This window comes from Xylocopa sonorina, chromosome 1 (genome assembly GCF_050948175.1).
Source record: "Xylocopa sonorina isolate GNS202 chromosome 1, iyXylSono1_principal, whole genome shotgun sequence".
NCBI classification, from domain to species: domain Eukaryota; kingdom Metazoa; phylum Arthropoda; class Insecta; order Hymenoptera; family Apidae; genus Xylocopa; species Xylocopa sonorina.
The window spans coordinates 9,235,004-9,251,257 of record NC_135193.1 but is presented as its reverse complement, the minus strand read 5'-3'; the positions used below and the strand labels follow the sequence as shown (position 1 = coordinate 9,251,257).

The 16,254-nt window shown below is 40.4% G+C and overlaps 2 protein-coding genes across 3 annotated transcripts in view; both read right to left on the bottom strand.

Moving 5' to 3' along the window:
* Positions 1–6,343, bottom strand: part of LOC143422915 (uncharacterized) — a 96,987-nt gene extending 90,644 nt beyond the window's left edge. The window contains exons 1-2 of the mRNA XM_076893931.1: positions 6,219–6,343; positions 4,582–4,866 (exon numbers count right to left, since the gene is read on the bottom strand). Of these exons, the coding sequence (XP_076750046.1) occupies positions 4,582–4,866; positions 6,219–6,234 (301 nt within the window). The 5' untranslated portion in view covers positions 6,235–6,343. The remainder of the gene's footprint in view (positions 1–4,581; positions 4,867–6,218) is intronic.
* A 1,935-nt stretch (positions 6,344–8,278) lies between these two features.
* Positions 8,279–16,063, bottom strand: LOC143422754 (pre-rRNA 2'-O-ribose RNA methyltransferase FTSJ3). 2 transcript variants are annotated; one of them, XM_076893646.1, is made up of 7 exons: positions 15,920–16,063; positions 15,251–15,714; positions 14,243–15,170; positions 13,706–14,164; positions 13,234–13,618; positions 12,896–13,144; positions 8,279–8,417 (listed from the first exon to the last, which is right to left on the bottom strand). In XM_076893646.1, the coding sequence occupies exons 1-7, from the start codon at positions 15,984–15,986 to the stop codon at positions 8,402–8,404; spliced, it is 2,568 nt and encodes an 855-aa protein (XP_076749761.1). In that variant the 5' UTR covers positions 15,987–16,063; the 3' UTR covers positions 8,279–8,401. The 2 variants fall into 2 exon arrangements, with proteins under 2 accessions (XP_076749761.1, XP_076749770.1); XM_076893655.1 differs by lacking the exon at positions 8,279–8,417 and adding an exon at positions 11,752–11,972.
* Between the last annotated feature and the right edge of the window lie 191 nt (positions 16,064–16,254).

Below are 16,254 nucleotides of genomic sequence, written 5' to 3'. Positions count from 1 at the left end.
AAAATTAATCTAACTCAACCTACATCAGCGTATAAAAGTACGGACAGTAATGAAACTATTTAAAAGACAAACTGCTCGACTCTACTCGTTATTAGGTTCTCCAATCAAACAGCAATCACTCGTGAAGGAAGGCAAGATAAATTGCAATCCGATCAAATGCTTTCGATTTCACTAGTCAAAAGTGGACCATACATTTTCCCAGATAAAACGACAAGACGTTCGTTTTCTTCCTGCCTTTATCGTTTCCAAGCTTTATCGAAACGCGCGAGGAGAACGCGGCGAGGTGCACGCTCTCGAAAAGGGAAAGGGGGCGCGGAAAGTGGAACACGGCCAATGGCCCGGTGACCTCCTGACACACATTTCCCGCTCGCCTCAACGAAAGTGAAAAGAATCGGCCAGTTAGTTTACCTGCCCGCCCCGTTGGATTTACGGCTCTGACTACCTGCCGAATTCTACACCGTCCAATTACGTAGCGGACGAGCATGAAACGGTCAATTTACCGTCCGCGACAGATGCTAGAAGATACGATTATTGCTCGCGAAAATAGACCCCGCGGACCTTGCTCCCCCGCGTTCGAATCGCCAACGATACGTAGAAAGCGACTTGAAAGTAATTTTGAAAAACATTAACTAACGTCGTAGAGTGAAATTCTTGATATTCTGCGCGACGTATATTACAGAGTACACACGGTGATTCATAAATCTGCTTAAAGTGTTCATTCAGGTAGATATAGTGCAGTCGTAGAAGATATTAAGTGGTAGTTAAACGATACGACTGCATTACTGGCACGTGAGCTAAAGCATGTTTGATTGGACAAACTTTAGCATATCATAGACATATTTTACATACCCTTACACTTTCCTAGTTACACTTCCAAATTATTTTTCAGTATTGCACCAATTAGTATTGCGTGAAATACGAGGATGTTGCGGAGGTGCTGTTAAACCATTCGAAAGACAACCCTTAAACTGGACAGAAGAAGGTTTGCGAAAGAGTTGTGACAGTCATAAATACACGTCGATACAGTTATGCCAATGAAACAATGGACCCAGCGGAAAGCAGCAGAACGGTCCTGAAAGTTCCGAACTGTTCATCCTGGGAGCAATATTGCTAACAGCATGAAATTGTAAGACGAATCGCTCGCACAGCGTGCATCGTTCCGAAATCCAGGCAAGAAACCGCAGAGGTCTGTCAGCCCGTCCCATGCGGTGAAAACTCGGTTTCGAAAAGTTGCCCTTGGTCCGTTATAACTTTCGTAAACATCACTAGAAAGTCTCGCTTTCTCTAGGATGAAGATGATCCTTGGCGGATCATCGAGATTACCTTGGCCGTCCCTCGCCGCGACCAAGGATGTTCAAATAGAAAAGCGGTCGTTACAAAGATAGTTCGAAGGTAAAGTAGAAGAAACCAACTGGGGAAATCTCGTTCCGCTGACCTTTAAAGGCGGTTACTTAATTCGAGCTTCCCGACGAAAACGGAGAAGCCTGTTACCGTGCTCTCGATGGCCGTTTTTTGAACGACACGATGCGTCAAGATCGAACGAGGTACTTGAAAGCGGAACCGTTGGCCTTGAATCGATATTTCGATAGATCGTTCCTTCTGCACCAATAAATCGATAATTCTGCCCGATTTTGCCGCGAAACGACTTTCAGGCGATTCGTTTAAACACGCGTAATTTTCTTGGAAAATTTAAATACGAATGTATCGAGAAGATGGGAATTTATTTCGAGAATTTCTAGAATTTCGGGATTTCGCAAGATTGCGACACGTCTCTATCGGAAACTATTGAATGGTTTAACACGGTGATCGTGTGAAGTCGTAGAACAAACTGTAAGAACAATTTTAGAATGGACGACGAGTCCTTGGTCAACAAAGAACGGGCACGGTATTGGGCTTGAATTACCCTAGCCCTGCTTATCGTCCCGATATCCTTGGCTCCGTTTTTAGCCTCGAATCGCGGGCATAGGTGCACTTTGGCCTCTGTTCTACACACACGAGCTCCCATGTTAAAGCCACTATATCAACCACTTGAGTAAACGAGCACGTAACTTCGTTGTTCTAACAATAACCGCCACGGCGCGGACACGGAAATCGAACTGACTTTGGTATACAGTACGACTGGAATGGCACGACACGCCATTTCGCCTACTCTCGACGCTACGAATCCACTCCAAAAAACTGCGAAAATTACGAATTTCACACGAACAATACACTCGTTTTATTCAACTAGAAAAGATTTCTTAATTTCTTCATTTTCTACCCTCTAAAAAAATCTATCGAGCTTCCATACGACTTTAAAAAATTGCCTAATCACTAACCAAGTTTCCTTCCGTTGTGATAAATGATTGAAGGACATAACAAGTGGCTAGATATCCGCGCAACGATCGAATTTCCTGAAGAGTCACGTTTAATAATAGACGATATTCGCGATAGTAGTTCTTTTCATCATTCGAAATGGCGACTATTCATTCAGAAAAGCGAACTATTCGACAGAACGGGTACAAAATTGACTCGTGGCGCCTTAGCAATGGTTATTAATAACAACCAAATAACAGATCGACCTTCGGCGGTACGTCTCGACGTATTTTAGCGGGCAGAGGAGGAAACGCGTTCGTAAAACCGGCATTACGAACAACCTCAGGATTTACGTACCATTGAACGCAATCGAAATCGTTCGCATTCGCCCGTGGACGGTTTATCATTGTCATTGTTGCAAAGTGACGGCGGTAAAACGACTCTGCGACACGAGCCTGAAGTCATCGAGCATTTTACGATGCATTGTTCGACGGAAAGATCGTGCCTGTTATAAAGCAATCCGCGTTAGAGGCCCCGGACACTTTTATGATTGTTCTAGGGCCGTGATTTTTATTCGCGAGCGAAACTGGAAAACCGTGACTCGTTGCTCTTTACGACGACCCCGCGGTCTCTGTAAACCTTGCACCCGCCTTTAAAGGAGAATCCATAATACGGAAAAATGTGGGATTATAAATTTATAAAATTTCTACGAATCATGGCGGACTTTATACGAAGTCGCTTCCAGAATCTGGACGTTGACGAGGCGATTTAAAAAAAGAATTATGATACATTTGTTCGCATTGGAGCGGACGGGTTCGAACGTTCTCAAAATTGCATAACGTCGACACATTTTATATTTTGAGGGACAATGTAGCGAGCCTGAAAAAAGAGTCGGCGATCTCGAAACTCTGGAATGAATTGGTCCCAACAAAGAGGACGGTTCAAGGTTTCCGGTCTCTTTGGCGCGTCTAAAGAAAAAGTGTATATTTTCGCCACGACGAGTTTCTTTTGGGGAACCATCCGAAAGAATACGGGGCAGCAGAGGTCGCAAATCATGCCGCGTTACCCTTCGACCCCTTGAAATCCATTACAACATTTCAGGGCCGAAAGTTTGCGAGTATTCAGGGCGGTAACGGTCCAGGAGGGATCGTAAATTTCACGACGGATGGTCAAAAGGGCAGGACATGATGTTTTCCCAGTTTCAGGTGTAGTCGATTATGAGAGGAAAGTTGGGGCTTGGAGAATTTTCAGGGCTTCGAATCCCGAGACAGTTAACAGGTAAAGGTACTTGCAAATTATCTTACAACAATGGCCTATTATCGGTCCTAAACAAAATTGCAGCTTGTCTTTGATAAGTCTTCAATCACTTTCTTATATCCTACCACCCAATGAAACCGACGATTTCCTTTCTAAAATTCATCTGCTTTACTTTCTACCGCGTGGCTCTCCTCGACGAAGGTCGGAGTCGCGTTCACCATTCAGCGACCGATCTCGTCGTCCTCCTCCGTGTTCCGACTTCCATCTCTCCATCCTGTTTCCCTACCCTTCTCTCCCCGCAATTTGCAGTTCGCGGCGCATACTTGGAACAACAATCGAATGCGGAAAAATTCTTGACAAGGCCGCGGGTGTCAAGGACGCTTCTCGCGCGCACATTGGCTCTCGCACTTGACTAAAGCGTTACAATGGGCTATTGCCGGAGGCTGTTCGTTAAAGATACTATTTTTTTTTCAATCCCAACACGCACATCGTACCCCGTTTGCGAGATCGTTCTTAATGAACGGTTTGGCCATGTTGCATTCTGAGAGTCATTCAATTTGTGGCGAACGGTCGATATTATTCGTTACCCTTCCTTTGTTCATCGACAACGAATATATCGATAAACTATGCATATATGTGTATACCTCCAATAACACGGTACTCTCAGAACGCGCTTCTGGTACAACACAATACCTGATACGTTCATAATTGCAAATTATTCTAAATAAAGGTATGCAAATTTTTACTTCCGATACGTACGCTGTCTGTTAAAAATTAGTCATGATCGATGTACTCGTTATTTCAGAAAGAAATATTCGATATTCATCGACAACCTGACGATTGTTAACAGTTACGTAACGACTGTTTCGCCCCATTAAATTAAGGATTAAGCCGCTAATAACGCGCCAAGGCTGGCGAAGAAGCATACCTCGTACGAAATCCAGAGAACGTGGACGAAGGTCAGCGGATAATTACTCCCCACCGAATGTTAATGGCGGCTACGAGGTGTATGCACGCACGATCACTTACCTGATTTTCCCGGGCAGTTCCTATATTTTTTTTCCATCCTCGTGATCGTGATTTTCCATCGTGAATCCTCGCCACTACGGTGGTGCCCTTGACGTGTCCCGATACGACGTACGTGAGCCAACGTTGACGCGCACCATGTGCATACAACTGCGCGCAGGTCACGAGGACGTGACGTTCTTCGTCGGAGCATGAATGCATGGCCGCGTTTGTCTACATGCGTCAACGAAAATCGCTGGTACCACGGCGTAGAAGCTACTCCAAAATCCAGACGGCCCGATGAATCACCTGAAATTGTATCACTCTGGTCATTTATCCGTTTTCAGATTAGTTCCCATCGTTGGGATCAAAGCGACCCTCTACGCCTCTATAAATTACTGTCAGATCTGCCATTTTACTCTATCCTAACATCTGTTCACGAATTCCATCGTTACTATTGCAAAACAATCATAGATAATGATTCGATCAACAGAAAACCCCCGAACAGCATCTGTCCTCGCGTATCATTGAAACGTAATAAACTTGTTATCGCAAAGCAAACTCTTAAACCCGGAAAAGAACAGTGTCACCTGTTAAACAAAAAGCGGGACGAGTTAAATACCGTTCAATGGCTGTGCGAGTCAACCGTGCACGAACACGACAGAAACGCGCGTGCATTTCAATCGCGATTCGTACACGTTCGTACGAATACGCGAAGGCAACGCATTAAACCGGCGAACGTGCCGAAGGAAGCGTACACGTGCGAATCCTCCACGTGCAAACCAGGTACATAGAGAAACACCAGCAACCCCGGGATTTCTGGTCGATACCCGTGACGTCAGTGGGATTGTACGAGCGGTGAAACGGAGAGGAAACGGAGCACGCTGATAAAGAGATAACGGAGAGGAGGAAAATGGAAAAGTTGTTTATAGAGAACCAAAGGGAAAAAGAGGGAGATGCGAAGAAGGAGGTGGGAACGGAACAGTTAAAGCGGATAGAGAGAAGATAGAACGCTGGGAAAGAAGGGGGAAGAAAGATGGTCGCTAAAAAGAGAGGAGATCAGAAAGATAGATAGATAGATAGAGAGAGAGAGAGAGAGAGGGAAGAAGGAGGCGAATGAAGTTCAAGGTTATCGCGCTTGAATGCACGTTCCACACGGAAAATAGGAAAAGAGGGCGAATGTATTTTCCAGCTCCCAAGAAAAGCATGGACGTCAGTCGGATGGTGGGCGAGCCGGGTGATTTCCTGTAAGGAAGTCTGCGAGCAAACTTTGCCTCCATCGAGACGTACCGCGATTTCTCGATCGACGATCGATCGAAGCTACTTTAATCGAAAACTACTCGAAACCTTCGCTGGTTTGCGGAATCACGCCTCGATTGAAAATCGAAGAGATTCGCTACAAGGCTGCTCCTAAATAAATCAATCAATTAACACCGAATAAACCATTTAATGGCTTAATAAAATGATATACGATACAAAAAATGTACTATTTGTATTCACGTGTGATAAATTACACGTTTGCGTAACGAAGAAGGAAATAAAAGTCATAATTTGATCGAATTATTACGGTAGAATTGTTGTTAAGGATAAATGTGAGAAAAAAATTTGCAACTTCTATTCGCGCTTCAATTGATAGCATAAAACTAATCAATCATTGTTACCTGTCGGTGAGGACATATGAAACGATGCATCAAGACACAAGTGGAGCGGGAAAATTCATGGAAGTGATAAACAAGAATATTTTCTCGTTTGCTTCTTTCCAAGAGTCGCGTGTGTTCGGTGGGCGTTTCGTAATGAGACGTCCTGGTGACATTATTACGAGGCGATAATCCTCGTGACTAAGCGCAATGACGACGCGAGTAACTTGCGGCGTACTGCATCCTCCGATACATGCACGCGCCACCTTGTAAACGCACCTGTACACATATGATATGAATGTTTAGCTGTGAAATATGCACGGCAAAAATATTTGTCGCAAAATTCCTTCCCCCTCACAAGAGTTAGGAATGTACTGAGTCAAGTATCGTTCGTAAACACCTACACCAACTCCAACCTTTGCGTTACGTTTCCGCGTGATACAAGTTAAATCTAACTTCGATCTAACTGAATTTTTAATGAATTCATATTCAATGTTTCTCATCGGTCATGTTGATCGGAAATAAGAATTTATCGGAATAGATGATTTCGTCAGTTAACGAGAGAGAGATAGACCATTGAAATTGTATCCACGGTGTGCAAGGACTCGGTGTTCAAGGTAATCGACATGAAACGGCATATACGACTACATACTACGTATTATTGTTCTTTCGCAGATATGATGCAATTCTATGAATGGCAATTAACCGAGAGGCCGCGGTTAGTCGTCTCTGCTTTGCCAGATTAGCGTCTTAATCGCGGAGATAGCTGAAATATGCGATAAATCGCTACACGCGCCGGAGAATGTTGGACTATATACGAAGAGAAAGATACTTCTTATAAATATATTTCAACTAGACGTGATATCTCAAAGTTGAAAGAAAAACATTCTAGTTTCCTCATATGAATTGCTATGAAAGTGGTGGAATAATAACTCGGAATGTGACGCAATAAATAACTCCGCTACTATGTACATAGGAAACCTTTTAAACAGTTAGACGGAAGCAAAATAAGCCGCAGATCCATTCACGAGTCTAATCGTGAGTTGAATTGGGCTAGATCCTTGCTCCATTGGCCTAGCAAACTCGAACTGGTACTCGAGTTTGTTGTCTCGACTCTCCACTGTCCTCAGAACCGTAATCGTATTTGGGTTAGCATGCCCGGACGTGGCCCGAACGTGGCGACCTTGAACTTGCTACCCCCGGATGGCCCAACATCAACTCCCAACCCCCTTCTCGCCCGGAGAAAAGGATGTATACCGGTAATGCGTTCCAGGAAGAGAGGAAAATAACCAGAAATCTAAGGATACGACGGGGACTTTGCTACTTCTAAGGTATGCCTGCTGGGACTTTTCTCTTTAGGCGTCTCACAGCTTATAGAAGCAAATACGAAAAAGCCTTATTGGTACAACTATTTAGTGATCTGCGCTATATGATGTGCAAACAACCGTTTCTAACTCAAATATTGTAGTAGAGAATTGCATACACATATACATATACCTCTTAGCGATTAAGCAACGATGTAGCGAGAGGATAGAAATATGATAACAGTATTGTCACCTGTTGAAAGCGTCTCTATATCAAGAATTTGTAAACTTGCTTCGAAACTAGAAAGTTCATGAAACATCTCTTGTTCCAGATGGATAAATTATACGGGAAAGACTATCTAGAATGCAGTTTGTAATATAACAGTAATAGAAAACCTAGATGTGATCCTGATAGCATGATTATAATACGTTACTAATGAAACGTGTTTACAAATGGCGAATTATATTCTTGAACACAAGTTTCCTTACTACTAGACGAGATAAATGAATTTTCTCTGTAATATAATAGGTCGAAAAACATTGCTTTGAAACAGACAGTCTTACGGCCTTTAACGTTATATATATATAGGTTAAGGGAAGTTAAAACTTCCCTTCTCTGAATGCCTTAGTTCAAGGTAAAAATCATTTAGTTGTAAAAGTAATGCTTACCTATACAAGCATAGTATATTTTCGTAACATACTAGGATCATAACGTATGAGGATCTGCCTGGATATCAACCTTTATTCAAGCCTTGGGGCCGAACAGGACAGTCATGGACGACCTCGAGCTAGTGTCAGCTTCCAGCTATGTATAACGGGTTGCCCGTGACCGGAGAGGACCTTGGCCATGGATGCACGCCGGGTGTCGTGACGCAGGCGCTGCGACGCGCGCGTTTGCTCCTTTCATGATCCCATCCTCCTGCAATATAAACAAGAAAATAAGCAACACTCGAATTACTGGGTTAATGCTTTTCTGACAATCCATTACTTAATATCCCCCGCAAATAATACTGTAAGTAATCCTTTATATTTCAGAGGCATTTCAATATTCTATAAAACGATGGAAAACGTGAAAAACATTTCGGTTCTTACTGAGATTTATACAAGTTTCCTAGGTAAATACTCGAGCAGCGAGTACATATGTTCTATAGCAAGTACATAAGTAGGTTAGATTATAAAAGACATCATAATATTCTCAAGACTAATATGACCCAAAGGTAGAAGCAGATTCTACGTTGACTTGTATTATACAAGATATATCGCAAGCATTTAGAAAAAAATCTATTGCCTAATCAATTTTCCCTTAACATTTTCTTAGAAACTAAATAGAAAAACAATTAAACGTATTAAAATGAAAATCGAACACTACTGTCGTTCGTTTCATTTTTTTTTCGTTTCGTAATAAGTTGCAATTCTTTTGCGCCAATCAATTACAGTGATAGGTAGCGCGTAGTAGAAAAAGTTTCGATGGGACAGGCGTTAATAGCGCAGCTTACTCTGAAACAATCGTCAACGACCTTGCATTAGTCGCGACCGACAACTTGAGGTTAGCGATGGAGCTAACGTCTTCGTGATCTAGTTTCAAATTAAAAATTGTATAACCCTGTTAAAACGAATCGAATTTAAATGAAATGCAATGATAATTAGAGAAGTTCGTTTCTAAGGAACCGCAACAAGGGAGAGAGAGAGAGAACGACGATTTGCACAATGCAAATACGAAGAGAATAATCGGCTCGGCTATTGATATCCGAGGAAAGGAAAGACTCGTGAACATACCAACCACATTTGCATCGCGCGTAAATTGAATCGCACGTAAAAATTGCATCTCGGTTCATGCCCATCGCTAGTTATAACGGTTTGCCCGTGACCACCGAAGACCTTGGCAATGACTTGCGCGACATGTTGCGACGCACGACAAGCCGGCCGGTGCAGCGCATGCGCCGGGTGCGCGCGCATCTCGCTCGATGCATTCGGAGGTCGCATATCCCGTGCACAACCGACCAACGGCAACCTTGACCTTATACCTCGGCCCGCTGGCCAACGAGGTCCATCCACTCCTGAACAGTTGAAGGTCACCAGCATCGTGGCCAGGAAGCCGGGACGAAGAGAGGGAGACAACCTGATCGTAACTGGCGGCAGAGAGTAAGAGAGGAGACCTAGCAAAATCCAACCGCTCGATCTCCCTCGAGGACGCATTAACGATTCTGAATTACCGCACGTCAGCCCTTGTCTCGCCACATCCAACCCTCCCGCCCTCCACCGACAGCATCCTATCGTTTTTCCTATATCTCGATTTCACTACACATAGCTGCTATTTATTCCGATATACATATATACCCGATCCGCTTACTTTTACTATCAATCACCGTATAGCCTTTTGGACCCGATGTTATTCGTTCGATTTCTGGCTTCTGGTTTTGTGGTTCAAGGCTGTGAACGGAAATAGCAATAAAGGTTGCAACAAGGGGAGGATTTCAATATAACACTGCCTTTTGAGAGGGACCAATACGTGGGCGATACAATTCCAATGGGAAGTTTAAGGCTTTTCTTGCTCGATGAATACGATTGAACGTTTCAACTGTTTTATGTTGTTACACAACAGTGTCTACTGCGAAGAATGATGAGCATTGTATGTGGCTAAAGGACTTGTAGATTACTTCCTTTACGTTTAATTTATGCTTCATCGAGGAGATGACCTTTCCATTAAAGCGTTTATAACTTTCTTATTTCTGATGTCAAGGAAATACATATGCTAACAACGAAGTGATGAATAAATATAGTAGTCTACCAGTTTTAATGTCTGCGAGTCGAATCGAAAATCCTCCTGTCTTTCAATTAGAACAATAAACAAGCTTTTTTATGTACCGATCAATAATATTTCATAAATTACTCAGACAAATAAGAACAGAATACTGTATGAGATTCCTGAATGAGATAAACTGAATGAGATTCCAATCTATATAATACACTTAATGAATTATCTAATGACAATGTGCAATCGAGAAAAAAAAAATAAACTGGTTTCATAAAAAGATTACAAAGTTCTAGCATACCTAACTTCATACATACATACGCATGTATACGTACATAGTGGAAATGAAATGCTTGTTTCGCAAACGATTCTCGTACAGATTAGAGACGATGGAAAGTCGAGGTCGCCCTTGACGTAAGCGCCAACCGCGTAAAGATACACACAGACACACTGACAATCTTTCATAAAAGATCCTAAGCCGAAGAACTTGACCGAGTAACGCGCGTCAATTGTTCATTGTTTATAATCCTAAAAAAGAACACTGTAAACAGAAGTGGCACGATTTTAATATTAGAAATTTTCAAAATTGATCAGGGTTAATTGGCTTTTGTAAACGTTAGGGTCGTAGAAAAAAAAGACATTTCAGCAACTACGTAGCTCATTTGCTATACAAGCCGTTCCTCAATTCCGGATATTTCTGGCGCAATTCTCGTCATAATTTTAACTCGAGTTAGAAGCCATCGGATCAGTTCAAGGCCTTCGTAATTTAGCAAGTTTACCTTTTAGATTTGATACTTATAAACGGCTCAATGAAGAAGGCAATAACCTGGACATATTCGGAATATTCTTTCATAATATGAATTAGTAATTTTCCTACGTGTTTATATATTATATCTTTTCTTGTATTGTTTATATGCAACATGCTAAAATGAAATAAGATTAATATGTGCGTAATATTATGTAACATAAAACAGTTGAAACGTATACTAAAAAAGTAAACGCGTGCACTCATAATTTATATAAAAATCGAAAGTTAGAAAAACGTTCTCTCTCGAAAATGATCGGCATTGGCGCCACTGCACCGTTTAAGATTTACGAGCATCGTTACAGCGCCTACAAGTGTTTAGCGCCGAATGCAAACTTGGCTCGTGCTAAGCAAATCGGAACAAATGGATACCACCACGCCCGAGATATATCGGCGCGTCCTTTTAAAATTAAACGGATTACGATTTTCTAAAATTGTCACCACTGAGGCAACGAAAATAGACAGAGATTAATAAACGCAAGAGGAACGAACAGCATTTGAAATTCGCATTAAATGCAGCTCCGCTTTAACGTCATTGATCAATATTTATACACGTGATTTAAACGAGCAACACTTCAACGTGAATTAATAATATGAATGATTAATTTTTAACTTAAAAAAAATGAATGAACATTTAATTACGTTCAATTAACCATTAAAAATGTCTTACTGCGTTCAACTGCTTTAAAATGCGTAATAACCGAAAACTATTTTCATCGTAATAAAATGGTATTTCGAGACAATTAAACGAACCATTAAAATCTCTTCCCACATTCCGAAAGCATACGATGAACCTTCTTTATGTACCAAAGAAACTGAATTTCGCCGTATTATGAAATCTACGTATCACTAAGCTCGGCCTTGACATCGACCGCTGCAGCGGGTCGTTTGCGTAGTTACATCATCACTGGTATTTCCTGCCAATTAAAAGGAATTGCTTAGGTAACATGGAATTATCGTACAACGAATAAATAACTAACAAAAAATACGTGATGAGAAAAGAAAAAAGAGAGCAACATAAAAGTATACGGTAAAAGATTTGTAGTATAAACATGTATGCCTGTAAGTACATTTGTAGAAACCACGACGAAGCCGCGGAAGCGATGATGCGATTTTTGGCGACGAGCCAAGAAAAAAAGTTTCATCGACGCCACTTTCATTGCAACGACGTCGACGTAAAACGATCTTTCTAAATGCCATTGGCCTTGTCCTTGACATCGACCGCAGCGTCCCGACACTACGCAGGCCGCGATTGCATCAGAATGTTCGATGCACGGAATACACCCAGGAAGGATGCCGTTACCGGTGAAAACGAAGAGGCACGGGGAGGAAAAATACGCTCAAGTAAATCGTAGCCGCAGATTTTACTTGGCCGGACAGGTGGGTGGTAGACTTTGTCTATTGTTCGACCCCACTCTATATGAATACGAATTCTTTACGAATTGCGTTAACTTCTGTTATTTTAAAATAAATGTTCACTTTCGTCCAACCACCAACGCGACTTTCGATTACCTAACGACACAGTTACGACTAATCAAATATAAGATCGAATTTTCGATTATCGTATTGTTCCAGTATCGATTATATATCGATTAACCTCAAACGCGAATATTTGAATTTATCAGACTTCTCATCTGATATACATCAAACCTTGACGAGTAATATTGTAAATCAATTTCAATCGGCAAAATATGAATAATTATCTATACCTACTTATGTACAAAGATATAAACTGTGCAATTTCTATTTCGTAATTTTGCTATTCTATATCGAATGTTTTATGGGATTATTGGAAATCATCGGTAATAAGTAATATTTTATTTGATGCAAAATGGATTACTTTAATTTCTTTCCCTTATGAGCTTTAGGCTTTCCTCGAGGCGGCTTACCACCGCGACTCTTCTTCCCTCGCCCTTTTGTTTTCTCTTTCGATTTAGCCGCGCGTAAATCTTTCTTCATTCTTGCATCAACCACTTTATAGCGCCCTTTAACGCCAGGTGGTCTTGCCGCTTTCTTCTGAGTTATATGTTTCTTCATTACTACATATGTAACCTCCTTTTTCGGCTCCCTTTTAGCTTTCTTGTACAATCTGCCAAAAAGCCGAATATGTGATTATGTGTATACAAAAATCCCATATTTATTATTAATAAAAAACGATGAATTGAAAGTTATACTTACGCTTGCACTTGTCTCGCTTTTTCCCTATCACTAATGTCAGTATTATCCATTATGTCTTCCACTTTTTTCTTTGCTTTCTCCAATTTACGCAATGCCCTTCGCTTCTTCCTTGCCTTTGCCTCCACTACTTTTTTTATTGGTCTGACGTTCAGGTCTTCAACACGTTTTTTGTATTCATCAACGAGCTCTTTAGGCACTGGCACATCTTTCTTCATGTGTCTTTCTTCGTCTTGTACAAACCAATCCGGTAATTTCTCATCATTAAATACGTATCTATTCCAAGCCGAATCTATTAAATCTCTTCGAGTTTTTTTACTCTGAACTAACAAGGAACCCAATGCCAAATCTTCTTCCGATAAATGTTTCCTTTTCTTTGACTTTGCAGCTATATATCATGAAAATAATTTCATTGTATTTCTTATTTGCCAGATAAGTTTATTATTTAATATCGAAACACAACATAATTACTTACTTGTTACTTCAGAATTTTCTGTGGAACCAATTTCGTTTTTTTTAGACTTCTTTGATTTTTTATTTGGAACCATCATCTTTTCTACGTCATAATCAGAATCTGTATCATCGTTACTGTCAGAATCATTTCGTTCCGCGTCATCTTGGTTCTTTTTCTGTATACTTTCATGTTTTTCAGTACCGTTTTCTTTATCGCTATCTGCAGAAACGTCTTCCCCTAGTATACGGACGCCCTTCTTTTTATATTCTTCAACCATTTTATCCAACTCGAAATCTTCGTCCTTTTCATCTTCTAAATTCTTAAAAACATCTTTTTCAAACCACAATTCTGCTTTATGAATTCTCTTGGTTTTCTTGTCCCTGGGATCTAAATCGGTTAACAAAGGATTCTCTGGATCTTCGTCAATTATTTTCTTTTTGCGAACCTTAGTTGTATCTTCATCATCTGATTCATTTAAACCTGAAAATCCAATTGCACAAAAATATTGCATTTTTCAACATAATATATGACAATTCTCTACTTATGAGCGATAACTACCTAAGCCTGATGCATTACTAGTTGACTCATCATCAGAGTTCTCTGATTCGCTATCCTCTATTTTATAATACAATCCTGAACTATCCAAGTGTCCTTCATCCTTGTTATATGTGACTTTTTTTGGTTTATTTTTCTCCGTATCTGAGTCTACATCGCTTTCTACCACTACATCGGGATTCTGATCCGTTATGTTCTTCAACTGTTGATGTGTCTTTATCTCTTTCAAAGTGAACATATCATCACTTTCCATTATGGGACCTTCGTTTCCTCTGTGAATCATTTTTAGATTGAGACGTTCATTTAATTTCTGTCTTTCTTTGTTAACTTTCTTCTTTTTTCGTTTGAGCTCCCTAGCTGCTTCTCCTTTGAGTTCTTCAATTTGTTTTTCAATTTGTTCATCCTCCAAATCTTCTAATTCTTCTTGACTCATAGGCACTGCTTCTGTCTTCTCATTGAGCCCATTTTGTTCACCTTCCGCTGATGGTTCTTCTTTTTTTAAAGACTCCTTCATTACATTCCACCATTTCATCAATTTCCGCAAATCTTTTTTACCTAATACCTTAATATCCTTACAACATTCTATAATCTCCTTTGTCGTGTTCTCGTGATTTGTTATTGTTTCATCGTCAAAAACAATTTCCGAAGCATTTTGCAACGCTTCCACAACATTGTCGTGCGCAATAAAATCTTTAACAGACATTTGATGATACAAAGTGTAATCATTATCTGGATAACCCTCAGCTTTACGTTTCTTTTGCACAGGGTTGTAAACGTTTAATTTATTCGCAGGTTCCATCTCTAATTCAGAGAAAACATATTTCGGATCTAAAAATTTTGGATCCAATTTATCTGGAGCAACATAATATTGACAAACGACAAAAATTTCAGCAGACTCTAGACGTGACGCTTGTGGTTTAGTTGCATGCACCTTGCAAATAAAACATTGACATATAATATTAATGAGATAAACATAAATATATATATAAAATTTATGATAGAAATATATACCTTTCTAAATAATTGATTTAATACCCAAAGAAGGGGATGATAATCTCTTGAACGGAAGATTTTTGTTATAAACCATCCGCCGGGTCGCAGAAAATATGTTGCCATTTTAAGGGCAGCTAAAGTTAAAGCGACCTGTTGATATGCATCGTGTAGCCAATTTTTACCCATGTTCGGTGCTCCATCATTAAGCACAACATCAGCCTTCCAAGTTTTCAATTCACGAGATATCGAAACACGACACTTGTCTGTCGTAATATCCTCGATTAAACTAATGCACCCCGGAATGGGTTTTATAGGGAATAAGTCTACGCCTATTACTATAGACGACACCGGCATATTTTGTCGGGCTACTTGCATCCACCCCCCAGGAGCTGCGCACAAATCTATGCATACTCGAGACTTTTGCAAGAATTCAAATTTTCGATTCAACTGAATTAACTTGAATGCAGCACGTGATCTGTAACCTAAAAAACATAACTTACCGAAGCCGTTGCTTGAGCATACCACATAATGAAAATAAAATTTTAACTACAAGCCATATACTTTGCATTATATCTTTTCCATAATATCACTTTTAATGTAATACGATTAAATATCAAAAATATTTGCTTATTGTTAATAATTTCCATAACATAACCTATAAAAGAATTGTTATCTATAAATGCTTACCAGTTTCTTTTGCCAGTTGATAATATTTATCCTTCCTCTGCTTTCCAGTTTTTACCTTTTTACCCATCTTGAATTATAAGCATCTGCACATATAATTTATAATAAACTCAGTTTAACACATTTATTTACAGAGATTATATATTACACACGTTAGTAATATCGACAGCGAAATAAACTACGGAAAAAGTACTGACGCCATCTATTGGAGAAACGCTGAAACTGGTAGGACATCAGTTCCAGTATTTTCCGCAGAGATGGCGCTAGTAGTTCTTGAGTAGTTCACTTCGCTGTCGATAATTATGTGCGACCAGTTTGAGCACTTTTCACAGAGATGG